General features: G+C 39.0%; 5 protein-coding genes across 5 annotated transcripts; 3 read left to right on the top strand and 2 right to left on the bottom strand.

Moving 5' to 3' along the window:
- Nucleotides 1-163: 163 nt before the first annotated feature.
- On the top strand, nucleotides 164-3,720 carry Fbxl4 (F box and leucine-rich-repeat gene 4). Its single transcript, XM_068303087.1, has 9 exons — nucleotides 164-1,207; nucleotides 1,272-1,365; nucleotides 1,423-1,627; nucleotides 1,700-2,416; nucleotides 2,480-2,589; nucleotides 2,683-2,847; nucleotides 2,931-3,288; nucleotides 3,357-3,426; nucleotides 3,514-3,720. The coding sequence occupies exons 1-9, from the start codon at nucleotides 890-892 to the stop codon at nucleotides 3,586-3,588; spliced, it is 2,112 nt and encodes a 703-aa protein (XP_068159188.1). The 5' UTR covers nucleotides 164-889; the 3' UTR covers nucleotides 3,589-3,720.
- A 540-nt stretch (nucleotides 3,721-4,260) lies between these two features.
- LOC137586896 (sentrin-specific protease 1-like) lies at nucleotides 4,261-8,768 on the bottom strand. Its single transcript, XM_068303086.1, has 6 exons — nucleotides 8,630-8,768; nucleotides 7,435-8,340; nucleotides 5,762-7,066; nucleotides 5,511-5,696; nucleotides 5,233-5,437; nucleotides 4,261-5,169 (listed from the first exon to the last, which is right to left on the bottom strand). The coding sequence occupies exons 2-6, from the start codon at nucleotides 8,307-8,309 to the stop codon at nucleotides 4,555-4,557; spliced, it is 3,186 nt and encodes a 1,061-aa protein (XP_068159187.1). The 5' UTR covers nucleotides 8,310-8,340; nucleotides 8,630-8,768; the 3' UTR covers nucleotides 4,261-4,554.
- A 369-nt stretch (nucleotides 8,769-9,137) lies between these two features.
- On the top strand, nucleotides 9,138-10,258 carry RpL30 (ribosomal protein L30). The gene is made up of 3 exons (XM_068302594.1): nucleotides 9,138-9,219; nucleotides 9,288-9,479; nucleotides 9,983-10,258. The coding sequence occupies exons 2-3, from the start codon at nucleotides 9,313-9,315 to the stop codon at nucleotides 10,149-10,151; spliced, it is 336 nt and encodes a 111-aa protein (XP_068158695.1). The 5' UTR covers nucleotides 9,138-9,219; nucleotides 9,288-9,312; the 3' UTR covers nucleotides 10,152-10,258.
- Nucleotides 10,259-10,627: 369 nt separating this feature from the next.
- Nucleotides 10,628-12,519, top strand: LOC137587017 (zinc finger protein 346). Its single transcript, XM_068303249.1, has one exon. It carries the CDS (start codon nucleotides 10,745-10,747, stop codon nucleotides 12,011-12,013), a length of 1,269 nt encoding a protein of 422 aa, XP_068159350.1. The 5' UTR covers nucleotides 10,628-10,744; the 3' UTR covers nucleotides 12,014-12,519.
- A 26-nt stretch (nucleotides 12,520-12,545) lies between these two features.
- Nucleotides 12,546-15,320, bottom strand: Nipsnap (protein nipsnap). The gene is given in 7 exon segments (XM_068303250.1): nucleotides 12,546-13,000; nucleotides 13,002-13,087; nucleotides 13,155-13,297; nucleotides 13,357-13,650; nucleotides 13,746-13,925; nucleotides 14,635-14,752; nucleotides 15,163-15,320. Coding segments are annotated over 6 exon segments (834 nt in total). The 5' UTR covers nucleotides 14,703-14,752; nucleotides 15,163-15,320; the 3' UTR covers nucleotides 12,546-12,937.
- Between the last annotated feature and the right edge of the window lie 463 nt (nucleotides 15,321-15,783).

The following is a 15,783-nucleotide window of genomic DNA, read 5'->3' as shown; positions in this document are numbered from 1 at the left end:
TTTTTTGTTATGTATTCTGTTCTATAATTATTAACATTAATTAACATTAACATTGTTGAATGTTAAACTGGAAATTAAATTAATTACTACTTAAGTTATGATGGGGGTATATAGGGTATTTGTGAATCGTAGTACAAAATTCAAAGGTGAAATTTTTTTGTTTAGTTTTCGTTTTGTTATCAAAATTAATAAGTAAATTTAGGTGCATAACGCAAAAAAAAGAACAACCACAACAAAGAAGAGGCGGAAGCAAAAAAGAAATCAGCAACTTGGTCAAAAGGAGAATTTGTTAAACTCAAAAACTGGCCCACCTCCAACAAGAATAGAACAGAAATCATTCTCATTCTCCACCCCCCGCCACCGTTCAAAGAGTTTAGTGTCGCGCCAATATTAGCGTAAACAAAGTGAAGAAGAACATCAGAAGTACGAGCGCAATTGGTAGCAGGAGGAGGAGAAGGAGAAGGATTACGATATATGTACTAATTGGATTAACATTTTGCAAACAACTGCGGGTGAGGCCTAAGCCTGACAAAGCAACATCATCGACATCGACCAAGACCAAGACGACAGCAACGTGACCATTAGTTTTAACATTAACCTTGGCCCAAGCAGAATCAATCAGAAACGGGACACGCAAACGCAGTTAGAGTGGCTCAGGCACTGGCATTGCAAAGAAGAGGACCAACGACTCTGGCTCGGTTATGCCCAACGGTCGGTACAGTGGCCCTGGTACGTGTCAGCAGAAGTGCGGCAACATTACGCATCTTTATCGATCTCCAACGATACGCTGAGACTGACCTACGGTCTCGGCTTTGTGGCGGAGGCCGAGGAGGAGGAGCCGGTAACGGAGAGGGAGTCGAAGGAGACACAACTCAGTTTGGCTATAACAATGTCTATGCTGGCCTATGCAGAATCAGCCACCAGCTCATCGAGCGACACCGAACCGGATGCCCAAGTCGATTTTACCACCATGCTGGTGCAACGTCAACGAGGTTGTGAAAGTGGCAGCAAGCTGCATACCACCGATGCCGACCAGGAGCAACAGGATCAGGATCAGGGCTATTATCTTGAACAGTATGTGCTTGGAGTACTTGACTTCAGCTCACAGTATGGCATCGACTATAGCATCTCATATACGGCATCAAATGTGATTGGCAGGCCGACAAAATTTCCCGCCTATGGCGATTACCCGGAAACCTTTACCATGGTGAGTTCGTTCAAAAAAATGGTCATATCTTGCTTTGAATAAAATCGGGTTTTTAATCCATTAGCGCACATATGGCGACTGGTGGCAAAGAGCGCCATCGGCGACGCGTGATATTCAGCCCCAAAATATGCCTCCAATCGAAACCCATGACTATATAGGTAATTCCCATTAACTCCTTATTTCCAACGTTTACTTGAAGGAATTTTTTTTTCCAGTTGTCTATTTTGAGGAGTTTGTGGTACCCACCGAAGTGGCCATTTTCGAGACCTTTAATCCTGGAGCCGTGGTACGCATTTGGGCCTACAGTATGACGAAACATTGGCACTGCCTTTGGGAGGCAACAGCCAAAGATCTCAAGTATATCAGCCACGACTCACGGCGCTTTGCTCCGCCACTAAAGAAGACCTCGATCATAACCAAGTGAGTGGTAAAGGAAAATTCTCTCATTTTGTATACACCACAATTTTTCTTCCCCTTTACATTCATCCAAAGAACACTCCGGATTGAGTTCAATCATAGTAATCTAAATTACTATACGGAAATCGATGCCATCATGCTCTGTGGACGCACCGTCTCCCATCGGCGCATTCAAAATCTGTTAGGCAAGGCCCGAACCCATCCGCAAACACAGATATCACTGGCAGCTTCAGCTCTAGGATCATCTTCGGCAACATTAGCTGTTGGTCAAGGACCAATTAGCTGTAAACTTCGATCACTTAAATTCCAACCCATTCACTGTAGCGATAATAATGCTGCTGATCCTGTAACTGGGGCGTGTAAAAAATTCATCAACGATTTCATCAACAATGATCTCAGTCAATTTTTATTGGACAATCGCTTGGCTGGCGAAATGGTGGAGCAGCAGAAACAACAACAACAGCTGCAGGAGATGCAACTGGCGCCGGCCAATGTTCATGCTCAGGCTTCCGCTCGCCGCATCTGTTTAACCGATTTGCCATTTGAAATATTGTTGAAGATACTTAGCTATTTGGATTTGAAATCATTGTTTCGTGTAGGTCAGGTGTCACGTATATTCTATGATATATCCACACATGCGTTGCTATATGTTGAGATTAACCTGAAGCCCTATTGGCAATTGGCCAACTCGGAATTACTATGCACACTGGCACGTCGGGCTACAATTCTACGCAAATTGGATTTGTCTTGGTGCGGGGGTTTTGGTGATGTCTCACCCACCGAGTTCAAAAAGTGAGTGTGGTGTTATCTAACTCTCTGTCTCTCTCTTTTTTACCTGCATAATATATTTGACAGATTTCTTACCCAGCGTGGCGATAATCTCACCCACCTGCGGCTAAACTCATGCAAATTTCTCAATGCCAGCTGCATTGAGACCGTGGGCATTGTCTGTGATAACTTAAATGGTAACCAATTAATCAATTTTTTGTACATATGTATGTTAAAACCATGTGACTTGATCACAATAAACGCTCTCTCTATATTTTTATCCATGCCAGAATTGAGCCTACGCAATTGTGCCACCGATCCTCCACTATTAAATTTTTCTTGTTTGGCTAATCTCAAGAATTTGGAGCGACTTGATCTCTTTCAGACTGCCTTCGAGACTGAGCTTTTGCTGAGCATGCTTGAGGGCAATCGAAAGCTAAAGCATTTAAATCTGGGTAATCCTAATTTAAAACTTACTAAATAATCAAAATCATAAATAAATGGTTGGTTTTTGTGTGTGTGTGTGTGTGCGTGTCAGCTTTTTGTGGCGTATCGGTTAACATGGATAATGTGGCTGCCCATTTGGCCAACTATAATACGCAGCTTGTCTCCTTGGATATGTGGAAGGCTCATTTTCTAACAGCTCGTGGCTTGCAATCGCTCTCACATTGCCATCAGCTGGAGGAGCTGGATTTGGGCTGGTGTTTGCGTGAGGCCTCATTGGGCGATGGCTTGTATCAGCTGTTGGCTAATTGCCCAAAGCTAAGGAAACTCTTTCTCTCAGCAGTACGCGGCACAACCGAGCATGATCTTCGTCATATTGCTCAGCTGGGCAAAAACCTCGAGCAATTGGATTTAATGGGCATATTAAACATAACACACGAACGTGTCTACGAGTATGTTAACTCACTTTATTAATCAAGAGTTTTAAAAACTATATTTGACGTATTTTTTCTCTATTTAGTATTTTAATTCATTGCCCTAAACTTCAATTGCTGGATTTAAGTTTTTGCGAGAACATTATGGATCGAGATGTGGGTGATTTCTATCAATATACACATACCTACATACATATAATATATTTCATCTATATCTCACTTTTTTGTATATTTTGCTTACAGTTTGATATTCTGGCGGATTGGTCGCGTTTGTTTAAGGTCAATATCAAGAGTAGCCGCATCTATGATCCAAGATAATGAACAATGTTGAGAGGTAGTCTGACCTCGTAGCTATTGTATATATGTAGGTATATACAGATTTATGATGTCTTCTTTGTATTGATTATGTGTCTAGCAAAAATGTTACAAATAAAATTGTTATGAGATATATATTCTTATGTATATAAAAATTTCAAAAACGACAAATGTCTCTTTGCTATTCTAGGATAAAGATGTGTCCTGCTTGAATGAGTTACAGTACACAAAATAAAAGTTTTATTACACACGTTAATCCAAAGATTATTTTTATCTTTGTTTTCTTTTCTAATTATTATCGTTTTTTTTTTTTTTTGTTTTATTCAACTTTGGACAGTTTGTATATATATATAATTTTGTTCTTGTGGCTAATTAATAGTTCTTTAGTTATTCTTTTAAAGTTCTGAGGATAATTCATAGGTAAAACAGCACTTTGTAACGAAAAAGAAAAAAAAAACAATGTGCCGAAAGAAAACCTAAATACCTACTTAAAGACAATGGTCCATTTATTTTATATACTTTGCACCAAGGCAATGAAAAATTAGACTGAAATATGTAGATATATTCCTTTTAATGCTAACAGGAGATGCATTTAGTAACCAGCGTCTCAAGAGAAACAACATATTCTTTGAGCTAGCTTAGCCCATAAATGGCATGGCTCAGAAGGAATGCAAGTACATTTAATTTTTGATTTAATCGAGAATACCCGTTTACCCCTGAAAAAAGGTTAAAACAGACAAATTAATGTAATTACAAAAAAACTATAATATTAAAAAAAGAAAAATATTGGGTTTGCATTTTTTTCATAATCGAACTATTTTAAATGATTTATCTTAACTTGATGTTGCTGATTGTTTGATTAGGCAACTAATAAATAAATTAGGATATTTCTTTTGAAGTGCGTGTGTGGGTGTTTGTTTATGTATGTTACTCCTTATGATATCTTAAACTGGATTCCCCTCTTTGTGATCACAACCACAACTCTCCGCCGCATATTTCGAGTATCATCTTTTTACGGAAGTATTCCATATGCTCCTGGGAGAATGTCAGCTGCCTGTTTCGGGTTATATACTCGGCAAACATGCAACTAAAGACACCGCAATCACTGCCATTTGTCTGCTGTGGTACATTCGGCACATTCTCGATGAGAAAATCACTCGTATCGAAAGGTTGTTTGCGTTTATCCAGCGACTCATCACGCAGATACGACTCCAGTGCATTAAGCACTGTTTGATTGGGTTTGCCCATGGAATCATAATAGCGTATAGTTTTGTTCTTCATATGTATGATGGCCATGCACCAATGTACACCGCCCACATGGACTGGCACCGGAATGATATCCATACTAAATAGATCCACTTTGCGTGTCCAACGTTTCACTCCATTATGTCCGTTCTGCAATAGACGCGGCACAAAGAACGTATTCATAGCATAGACACTCGGCAGCTTGCCAGCCTTTCGTTGAGAGCGATCGGTAAGTAGATTCATGTAGAAATTGATAACCTCATCGTTAAGCCACATGGATCCAATTAGCGTGCGTATATCATTGCGGGTAATGTTCAAGCTGAATTTTGACACCAACACCTGTTGATGCACAATGGATACGATTAAATGTTTGAAAAGATTTATGCGTGGTGTGTGCTTCACCTGTTGCGGCGGTCCATGTATGAGCTCATTGTAACGTTTCTGCAGTTCATCAGTGATGGGCAGAAACTCGGGCTCTTTATCCTCTTCAGAAGCTATTTGAAACGCATCAATCACAAAGATTGGTTTATGGGTCATACGATACTTCGATAAATTCTCCCGCAATCCCTGTTCATAGGCACGACGTTCTTCTGTCGTCTTGGATGCCCTAAAAATATAACAAATATGAAGAGGGATGGTTTTGGAAGCTTTTGGATACCATTTTTCTGATTGTTACTCACGCCAACTGGGCCAATTCGCGACTATGAACACTTTCCTGCCGCTGACGAGCGCATTTCTGATTAAAGGATTCTTCGAAATCATCTTTAAAGAATATGCAATTTTGGAAACGCCGCTGCAGTGCCTCCGTCTGTTGCAACATGCTTGATGATGGCGATATTAGAGTTTTATTGCCAATTGAAGAACGGCTGGAGGATGGAAGATTATGTTATTGATCATTTAAATCATCAATCGTAGGAAATATATTGCTTACTCGGCTTTGGGCGTACATAGGGATTTACTTAAATCCCTTTCATCGTTTGAATCGTCATCTAGCTCAATGACACTATCGCCTATACCACCAGTTGCAGTTGATGTGGGAGCAGGAGCTGTGGTAAATTTCTTTGGCTTTGTCGTCATGTAGGAACCACTGACACTGCCAGGACTGCTGCTGCTACTGTTGCTAGAGCTGCTGCTGCTTACAGTGCCGGCGGAGCTGCTATTAATTGTGGAGGCATGACTGGTAGCACTTGTAGCGCTATTACAACGCATCAATGGAGGCGGTGGTGGTGTTGTAACCACACCCATGCCAATGGCCGTACCTTTGTCCAACAATTTGGCATACTGCTCGCGCTCAATGCTGCTGACGGTGGCCGATGATGTTGGATTGAGATGAAGACGTCCTGGCTTGCTTCTGTTTAACAACCGATACCATTCGAGACTGCTGCTGTTGTTGTGGGCCGCTTCCTGATTTACCGCCTTCGGGATTCGATGAAGCGGCGGCGGTGGCGGGAGCGTTGGAAGCCTTGGTTTGTGACGCGGTTGTGGTGGTGGTGGAGGCGGTGGAGCCGCCGGCGTTAGGGACTTTCGATGACTTAAATTTTGAATCAAACTGAGGTACTGCTCATGCTCGGAGCGCTGCTCTTCTTGCATAAGAAGAGTGTCGGTCATGCTAGATGCGGGACCTGTAATCGTCGTCTCCTGGGCGAGCGAATGAGAAGCATGTGGTACATGGCCATTTAAATTCATCTCTGGAAAGCCCTTGAAGCCACCATTAGACGACTCACCCAGACGCACTGCATCCGAGTATAGCATTTGGGGCCTTACTAACGATGATGGCGTCAACATTGGACAATTATCGCGATCCCTAGCATCCCGTCGACTCATCGATCTCCGCCCAGCGCCAAATATGTCATACATGGAGTTTTGATTGGGCATCTCATCATCATCATCGGAAAGATCAATTACCACTTTCGCTGGATTAAAGTTAGAGTTCCGGACACGCGTCTGTGTAACGTTTGGGGGATTAAAAATGGATCTACGTGTCATAGAAGTTGTTGTTAATGGATTATTGGCGGCATCCTGCTGATGGTGTGGATGGATCTGTGCCTGTAGCTGTGCTTGCGATTGTGGTGCATGTATCTGTGACTGATTTCTCCGTTGCATACGATCACGATGATGCTCGGCCATTGTATGGTTTGACATCGAGCTGTAATCCTCGGAAGCTTCATTCGTTATGAACTTAGGAAATGTGTTGTCGACGCGACGATATTTAAAATTCCCGCCGTCGTCCTGATTGCTATAAAAATATACGAAAAAAAGAGTAGTTTGATAATTGATAATCGTCCTGATTGCTATAAAAATATACGAAAAAAGAGAGAGTAGTTTGATAAGCAGAATGTTTTAGTCTGACGGATACTCGATACTCGACAAAAATCGATATTTCCCCAAAAAATATTAAGCAGCAGTATTTGAATATCTTATAAGTAGATATAAATTGAAAACGTTGTCAACTTCTTGACAGTGTGATATTCTTCATGCATAGGACAAACCCATACATAATTTTTTAGGAAATTTCATAAAGGTACTGAAAGAAAAAAGGAAAAACTGGCATCGACCAATTCGACTATACCCTCTGTAAAATGGATTTATTAAGGGTTTACATACCGGCGCTTTCGAGCAGACCCTTGATTAGCTAATGCTCCGTTTCCACTGCCGACGATGATGTTGTTGGCGGCACCTCTCGACTGCTGTTCGCTGTTTGGTGGAACAGCCGACTCTTTAGCGCCACTTTGCCAGCTGGTAAAGATGTGACGTAGTCTATTGAACAGATCTAATCCCATCTGACTGCCTTCTTGATTCTCACTATTCGTCGCTGTTCCAGCTGCTGTTATTGCTGCTGCTCTATTGATAGTAGCAGCCAGACCCTCAAACTCTCGATCAATTTCCACAAGCACTGTCCAAGTGTCACAAGTGGTCTGCGAAAATGCTCTAGCCACAATTCGTTTACGCACTTCGATCACTTTTTCGCGAAGCAGTAGAATTCCGTTAATATCTGATTCGATGCCGGATTGATGGGGATCGTTAAGAATATTAGAACAAATCTCACGAATCAATGTAAATGCTTTGCGTATGCAATTTAATAAAGGATCATTTGAGACATCTTGCTCTTGCTGCACTGCAGCCCTAGATCCATGGCAATTAATCAATGCTGGTGGAGGTGGAGTACGTGCGGATGGTAAACTGTATTCCCCAAATATGACGTTCGTATCCGTAAGTATGGCCTGATGCTGATGATGTTGATCTTCAAAGATGTCGGTGGTGGTTGTCGGCAATGGCCATCTCTGTTCTGCATTGGCAAACAGCAGGAAGTTATCCTCCAGCTGCTGCTGCTGGTGTTGATAGTGGCTTAGAACCTCTTGTTCAGGTTCAAACTGTGGCACAATATTGTTGATGACGGGTGGAAAAGTTGGCGCAGTTTCATTGGCCACAAAATCGAATGTATTCAATCCGAAGCCGTCGTCATCGACATGTAGCGACATACGTATTCAGCTGTCCGTCCAAAATGTGTCTCTACAAACACACAATATTTACAAAAAGATTGATATTTTATACAAATGAGGTTCAGGATCCAATATACATATGTAGCTGTTTGATAGTGTGTAAATTTAAAGCTATTTGAAAGATTTCGCCCTGCCGGCTCCAATTTAGGCATTTTGTTTCGATTCGATTCTCGCTAACGCTGCTGTTGTCGCCGCTGCCGCCGCCGCCGATACTTGTCGTTTGTTTCTTGACTTCCCGCTTCGCATGTTACTTCGAAGTAATACAGTAATTTCTGATGTTTTAAACATACTCCACTTACCCAATGATTCACAGTATAAAACACTATTAAAGCGTATTGTTTTTAACTGCTTGACACATTAAATATTATAATACCACATACAAAAATTGGAAAAGAAAAGATGAAATAGAATTGCCCCGAGAGTTGCCGGACTACTTAAGAGCTTCAATATATCTGGCAACCCTTTCTTTCAATGGCGTGCAAATTTTTTTAATCTAACAAAAATACCAAAAATACTAAAAATACCAAAACTAAATAATTTTGGGATATAGTGCCTATATGACATTAGGAGAAAAAACAGGATGACACTACACATTTATTGCAGGAAATTCATTTTCGTTGTACCTGATAAAAACAATAACTTACGTTACATGGGTAATTAATAAATATGTAAAATATTCGTAACAAGATTTTTTCATTATGTTAGTCATATGTCCCGCCATCAAAAATTGAAGTTTTTTGATGCATCTGGCAGCCTCACATTATTCCATAATAGCTATAAACTTATCGATAACTTTTTTAATTGTTTGCCAACACTTTTATTTCAGAGCTAACGTGTTTCCGGTCTTGCCCATTTTCTTTCTTTTTGACAACGTCCGTCATCGACGAAGGTACACAATTTGCTGCAGGCTGGTGAAAAAATTTCTAAATAACCAATTTATTCTTTAATATCTTACAGTTCATTTACGAATCAAGCATACAAAATGGTTGCAGTAAAGAAACAAAAGAAGGCTTTGGAGAGCACCAACAGCCGTTTGGCTTTGGTGATGAAATCCGGCAAATATTGCTTGGGCTACAAGCAAACCTTGAAGACCCTGCGCCAGGGCAAGGCCAAATTGGTGCTGATTGCCAGCAATACCCCCGCCTTGAGGTGAGAAAGATCAAATCAATTGTGAAAAGAATAGTGCAAATTGCTACTGAGAAGTAGATTTCCATTTTTCTAATCATATCCAAACATAACCTGTTGTTGTTTGTTGGAACCATATGGAGTCTGTCTGTAATGGCGGACTGAGAAATATGAGTTTCATATAATTAATATGGAAACTATGGAGTAGTCAATACGACGTGTATGTGAAAGAAATTCTCAGCCGTTCAAGCAGCAGAAGATAGAAGGGGCCTAGTGCTTCCTCCAATGGTTCCAGTTAATGACAGCCGCATGCTTGGGTAAGAAATTTGCATTTATTCTTTGATTTTATTCCTTTTTTTTTCCACCAAACTATGATGATATTCGTATTACCGAAGGCCATGACGAATCTATATTATTTTACTAGAGACTCTTTCTGATTGATTTCCATTTACAATATTTTAGTTCGCAATGACAATTATATTTATTTAACCTATTTTCGTTATTTTTTTTCAAATTTGTTAATGCAGGAAATCGGAGATTGAATACTACGCTATGTTGGCCAAGACTGAGGTTCAGCATTACACCGGCACCAACATTGAATTGGGTACCGCTTGCGGTAAATACTTCCGTGTGTGCACCATGTCCATTACCGATCCCGGAGATTCGGACATTATTCGTTCTCTGCCCGACAACTAAAGCGGAGTTCGTTATTGACGTCGTTTGTTTTTCATTTTTGTATAACATCTAAAAGAAAGCAAATGCTGAAATAAACAAAAAAAAAAAACAAAAAAACAAAAATTAAATTATTTATTCTTTCTTGAGACTTGTGTGCCATTCGATATTTAATCGATAACCGTAGAGCTCCATCCGTGCGATTATGTATAAGCATGCGCTTTGGCAGCACAGTGGGCCACATTTAAGAAACATGTTTGTTATGGAATATTATTGAAAATCATTACACAGAGATTCAGTATCTACACATACATTTGCTCATGTGAAGTTTGTAAGGCTATTTTCGTTTGTATAATCTTTATTGCATATTTCCAGTGTGTAAAATTTTTGTATTTATTTGTATAGAAACCCTTCTCAAAGTTTTGCAACAATATTTAATGCAAATGCCCTTCTATTCACGCTGCAAATTTACACACATTTTTCAATAGTACATGAACCACGGTGCTAGGTCACCCCAATCCAGGCATTGCCCCATCTCTAAGTAGATGATAATTTGAAAAAAAATTCGATTTGCTGCTTGAAGGAACAAAAACAAAAGTAAAAAAGATAAATAGAAAATGAGCTCCTCGGAGTATCTAAGCGGCTATCATATACCATTGTTAATTGGAGGATCAGCTCCACCTCCAGCATTGTCGCAGGGGGATCAAAGCAATCGCAGTGTCTCGTTGCCGCATCGATCGAAAGAGGAACCGTTGGATGCCGCGAAACGGTTCACAGCTCCGGGCAAACATGGAATGTACATAGATGTGGAAGTGGATGCACCACCACGTGCAAAGAAACAGAAGCCAAGCAACGGCATTGACTTAATCCCGATTACTACCACAATTAATAATGGCGACGGGGGCCCTGCGTCGTTAGTAATGTTTCCAGGACGCGACGAAAGTTATCCTGATGAGTTGAACAAACTGATTAAGCCACTGTCATGTAAGCTTTGCCAGACACAGATGACATCGATGAAGAGTGCCCGGGATCACTACGAATCTAAATCGCATGATCGTCATATTAGCGCTTGGTTGGCCAAAAACTATACAGAAATTGGCCTCCAGTTGCCGCCAATTAAACGTCTAATCAAGCAAGGGCCAATTGGTCCCAATGCCTTTCATTGTGATCTCTGCGATTTGGCACTGACATCGACGCCACATATGCGCCAACACTACGCCGGACGTAAACACAAACTGGTGGAGCAGAGGCGTTCGAAGCCATCGGGTGCTGGCTATTACACAAACGAAGGCAAATGGGTAAGGACTGGCAGTAAAGTAGGAGAGACTCCGCCGGACGGACGATTTGGCATCGGTGTTATGTTCATTGCCGAAGAGCAACAGCAACAACAACAGCCGCAGCAGACGGTACCTCAGCCAGCAGCAGCAGCAACAGCATCAGAGGATCAACCATTAATGGTTGTTGATCCATCTCATATACCCGTCTCGCCTGCAGCCTCTGGTGCATCACTCTATGATAGTCTTACCTGCGATATCTGTAAAATTAATGTAACTTCACCATCTCAAATGCAAATGCATTGCGAGGGCAGCAAACATCAGAAGAATCTTCGTATTGCCAATGGTAATCCATTGGCCATGGAGCAGCAGCCGCCACTTCCAGCACTTCCCGAATTATCACTTCTATCAGCTGCTAGCACCGAGAACTTCGATGTTGCTGATTTGTCCATGTATAGAACCCCATCTGGTTCATATTATTGCAAGCTATGCAATAAGTATATGAATCATGTGACCATTTTGCAGCAGCATCTCATTGGCAAGAAGCATATTAAAATGGTTAGACAACAGGCGACTGCTGCCCAGACGGAGAGTAGCGAAATTGCGGAATAAATAAGAAATAGAAACTATGTATAGAAGATATATAGAAACATACATATAAATACAATAATATGTATATGCCTAAAACCAACACAATTTCATTTACCTGTCCCTTCCCTTATGTAAGTACTTAAACAATATGCACTCTCAGTCAATCTCATTACTTTTAATTATAAGCATTAAATTAAAATTGTTAGTGTATATATACGCATATATAAATCAACTATAAAGAATTCAATTTTAATCCCTAACTTTAGCTCTAAGAAATTATAATTTGAGCCAATTTGTGACCTGTAACCAAATTTCAAATAGCTGATTTCAACTAATTAACCCATACATATATCTTAATAATTCTGAAATCGCAATAGATTAAGAGCAATCTATTTTCATAATGAAGATAAAATAAAAAAATACATACAAATGTTTGTGTATCCGTCAAGTTGTCGCTTATGCAACAGCTACCTACATATACATACATACATAGATACATGTATACCACAACTGTTTCTGGATTTTAGAATTATTATTATAGAAGCCAAAGGAATTCTTACCAATAAATGCAGATTTATTTTGCGCTTTATCTCGTAATTTTTCTTTTCATCTTTTGTTTTTTGATTTTCTTTTTTTTCTCGTTTTCAATTTTGTTAAATTCAAAGGTCATATATAGCTCAGAATAGGAAAAACAAATGCATTTTAGACTTAATACTAGGCAAAAAAAAAGAAAACATAGTTTGCATTATATACAAATTAGAATTTGAAAAAAAAAAAATGATTCAAAAACTATTTAACAAGGAACGGAAAAGGGGAACAACATTATCGTTATCATCATTGTTTACAGCATGAGACATGCAAGCATATGTATGTGTATATACTCGTATTATATATATATAAATATATATATGTGTGTGTGGGGGGGAGGGTTTGTTGTGTGTGTTTTTATTGTGTTGGCGAGAACTCAGTTGGGGCCAAAACACGACAATGCATGTCACGAATCAGGGGGGACAGTATAGGCGACACACTCATCCCAGCCAGGTGAACGCCAGGCGGCTTCTCTAGTCTCTTTGCGATCCTGCAGCGATTTGTAGCCTGCAAGAGATCCACATAAAATCATAGTATTCTCATGTACATAGAAGTGTTAATTAGTTTTACGTACACCAAATATGATGAACATTATATAGGCGACCAATTTGGGAGAAGAATCCAGCGAATGCCTCATTATTGTGCTTACGGAAGTTAATGGCACGCGCCCAATTGTTGCCCCATTCAATCATGGTGCCAGGTGTCAGTCGATATGAACTGTAAAATCAATATAATCAATCATTTGCATTCACTCTAATATTTAAATAGAATCTTACCGCATTTCGTAGATATTTTTGCCCGAACGACTAGCTATCTGAGGCCAATAACTGAAGGCCAACAGATATTGCAAATGCCGGGAACGTAGAAATTTCGAACGTTCATTCATTAAGCTAAGATATTCGGCATCATTCCATAGATCCTCTTTGGCCTGATCGATTTTCTCAAAGCCACCCGTATATTTCCATAAGTGTAAACACTGATCCATGTCGCCCACTTGAACGGTCCATGAGGCAACCAAATTGCACGAAAGATTTGCCTTTTTGTCATTAATTAAAGCCACCGTAGTTTTACTGCAATTATAACAAGCAAGTGAGAAAGAAGATTTTAAATAGGCTTTTAAATGTGTTGATTATGTGAGGGTTTTCAAAAAAGATTTGTCACTCACTAGTTATTCAGGTAGTTACTCATCGAATCAGGTCGCACATTATGCGTATGTAATGCATATATAATTTCCTTGTCGCTCAGCATGCGACTATGCGATTCCTTGGTTGGTTCAATTTTACGTACAAGCAATTTCGAAAACCATGAGTCCGAATCTTTGCAATTTGCCGTTGTTGAAATAGATCTGAAAAATGTGGCAAAAACAAAGAAAGTTACAATTATTTACCATAAAATTTGATTGAAACGAATACTCAGACATATAATTTAGTGAGTTTTTTCCAAGATCTATACTATTAAGTTTTCTTTTCATTCTTTGTACCTAAAGATGAGAATGCATTCATATTTTTCCGTATAGAAAAATATGTAAACTAAATGGACTTGGTCAAAGTTAAATATTGGTCATAATCTTAAGAATAATAAATATTAAAGGTTAAAATTTGTGAACTTCGATTTTGGGCAAACATATTCACCTATTTAGAGGGTGTTATCTCTTTTTATGTGCTCTTAAGATTAGAAAACAATAATCAGCCATAAAAAAAATGAATATCCAAATCTTATCTTTTTTACTATAAGTACAAAGGGAATGGATTGACTGAAAGTCATATACATATTTCACATTTGAAAAGATTATATTTTAATTAATATTAAACAAATATATTTCGAAAAGCAAAGATTTTAATTTCAATCTGTTTGAATTTGTTTCTGATTGAAAGAATCCCTATGTGCCTTGGTTGGACACATCTTGTTAGGGTATGTGCAAAAATCTGCACGTACATATATAGAGCACGAAGCACTTCGAGTATATGTTTTAACACACCTTATAGATACATTTGTTTGCCATTCGAAAAAGTAGACTATAGATGACACCAATGTACAGAAAATTATTATCTTACCGGACAGCGGGAGTCAGGTGTCCATTGCCATTGGCCACAGTTGACCAGATGTTGCGTAGTTTCAGCATTTTTCAACCAAATGCAATATGAACAATCCGGGGGAAAGATGAAAGCGAAACTGTTGAAGAGAGAATATGTGTACAATATAGGAACATATACATATATGTAAATACATAATAAGGTATGAATTTATTATTATTTATTTTATATATTGTTGGTTTTGTTTTTGCCCGTTAACTGTTATCATTTAGCAATTTGTTTTTGCATTGCCCTCGTGTACTTTAGTCAAGGTGAAGTCAGAGTCAGAGCGGCAAACAAGTGCGCCAACAACAACAACAGCAACAGAAACAGTTGCAACTGTGTGTGTGTCTGTGTAGGGGTCGTCCTCTATGCTCTTAAAAAAAATTTATCTGCGTCGATTGATTCTGGTTCAGCGCCACCCCCTGCTCATCGTTCGTTACACCCACGCAACATTCACATACACACACTGTGCCACAGAAGGAGAAAAAAATTGATATATGCTCTTACTTTTTGTTGTTTTGTAGGGTTTGTTATTCAAAAAATTTAAATAAAAGTTTTATAATTTAAATTAAATGTTAAATATTGAAAAAGGAAAATAAAAAACTCGGACAACGGCAAAAAACAATGGAATTTATTAAATGTTGCGAATTAGAGATGGGGCGAATGAAATTAATTTAAATCGATATACATAGTATCGTCTCTTATCACCGGCTGTCTATCGATATGTGAAAGTGTTGCCGGCTGTTATCGATGCCTGTTAAATTTCAAATTATATTTAGTGCGCTTTTTATATTTTCAATGTCAAAAGGCCACAACAGGCGATCCAAGTGTCGACATTCTCCAATGATTAAAACAATGTTAAAATACAGTTTTGATTTCGATTTTTCATTTTTGTTTTGTTTTTTTTTTCTCGAGTTTGTTATTTCCATATAATATACGATGTTCATAATAAAAGATTCTGACATGCGTGTTACAATTAAGAAAAATTATATTAAAGTACAATTTCATCCATTGTGGTTTTTAATGTTTGGCTTCAGTTCAACAATATAATCAATAATTTTGTTTGGTTAGATTACAATAATTAACTTATACATAATCAACATTATTGAGGTTAGGGTGTATAATTAA

Source organism: Drosophila tropicalis, unplaced genomic scaffold, assembly GCF_018151085.1.
Source record: "Drosophila tropicalis isolate 14030-0801.00 unplaced genomic scaffold, ASM1815108v1 contig_158, whole genome shotgun sequence".
Taxonomy (NCBI): domain Eukaryota; kingdom Metazoa; phylum Arthropoda; class Insecta; order Diptera; family Drosophilidae; genus Drosophila; species Drosophila tropicalis.
This window is presented reverse-complemented; position numbering and strand designations above follow the sequence as displayed.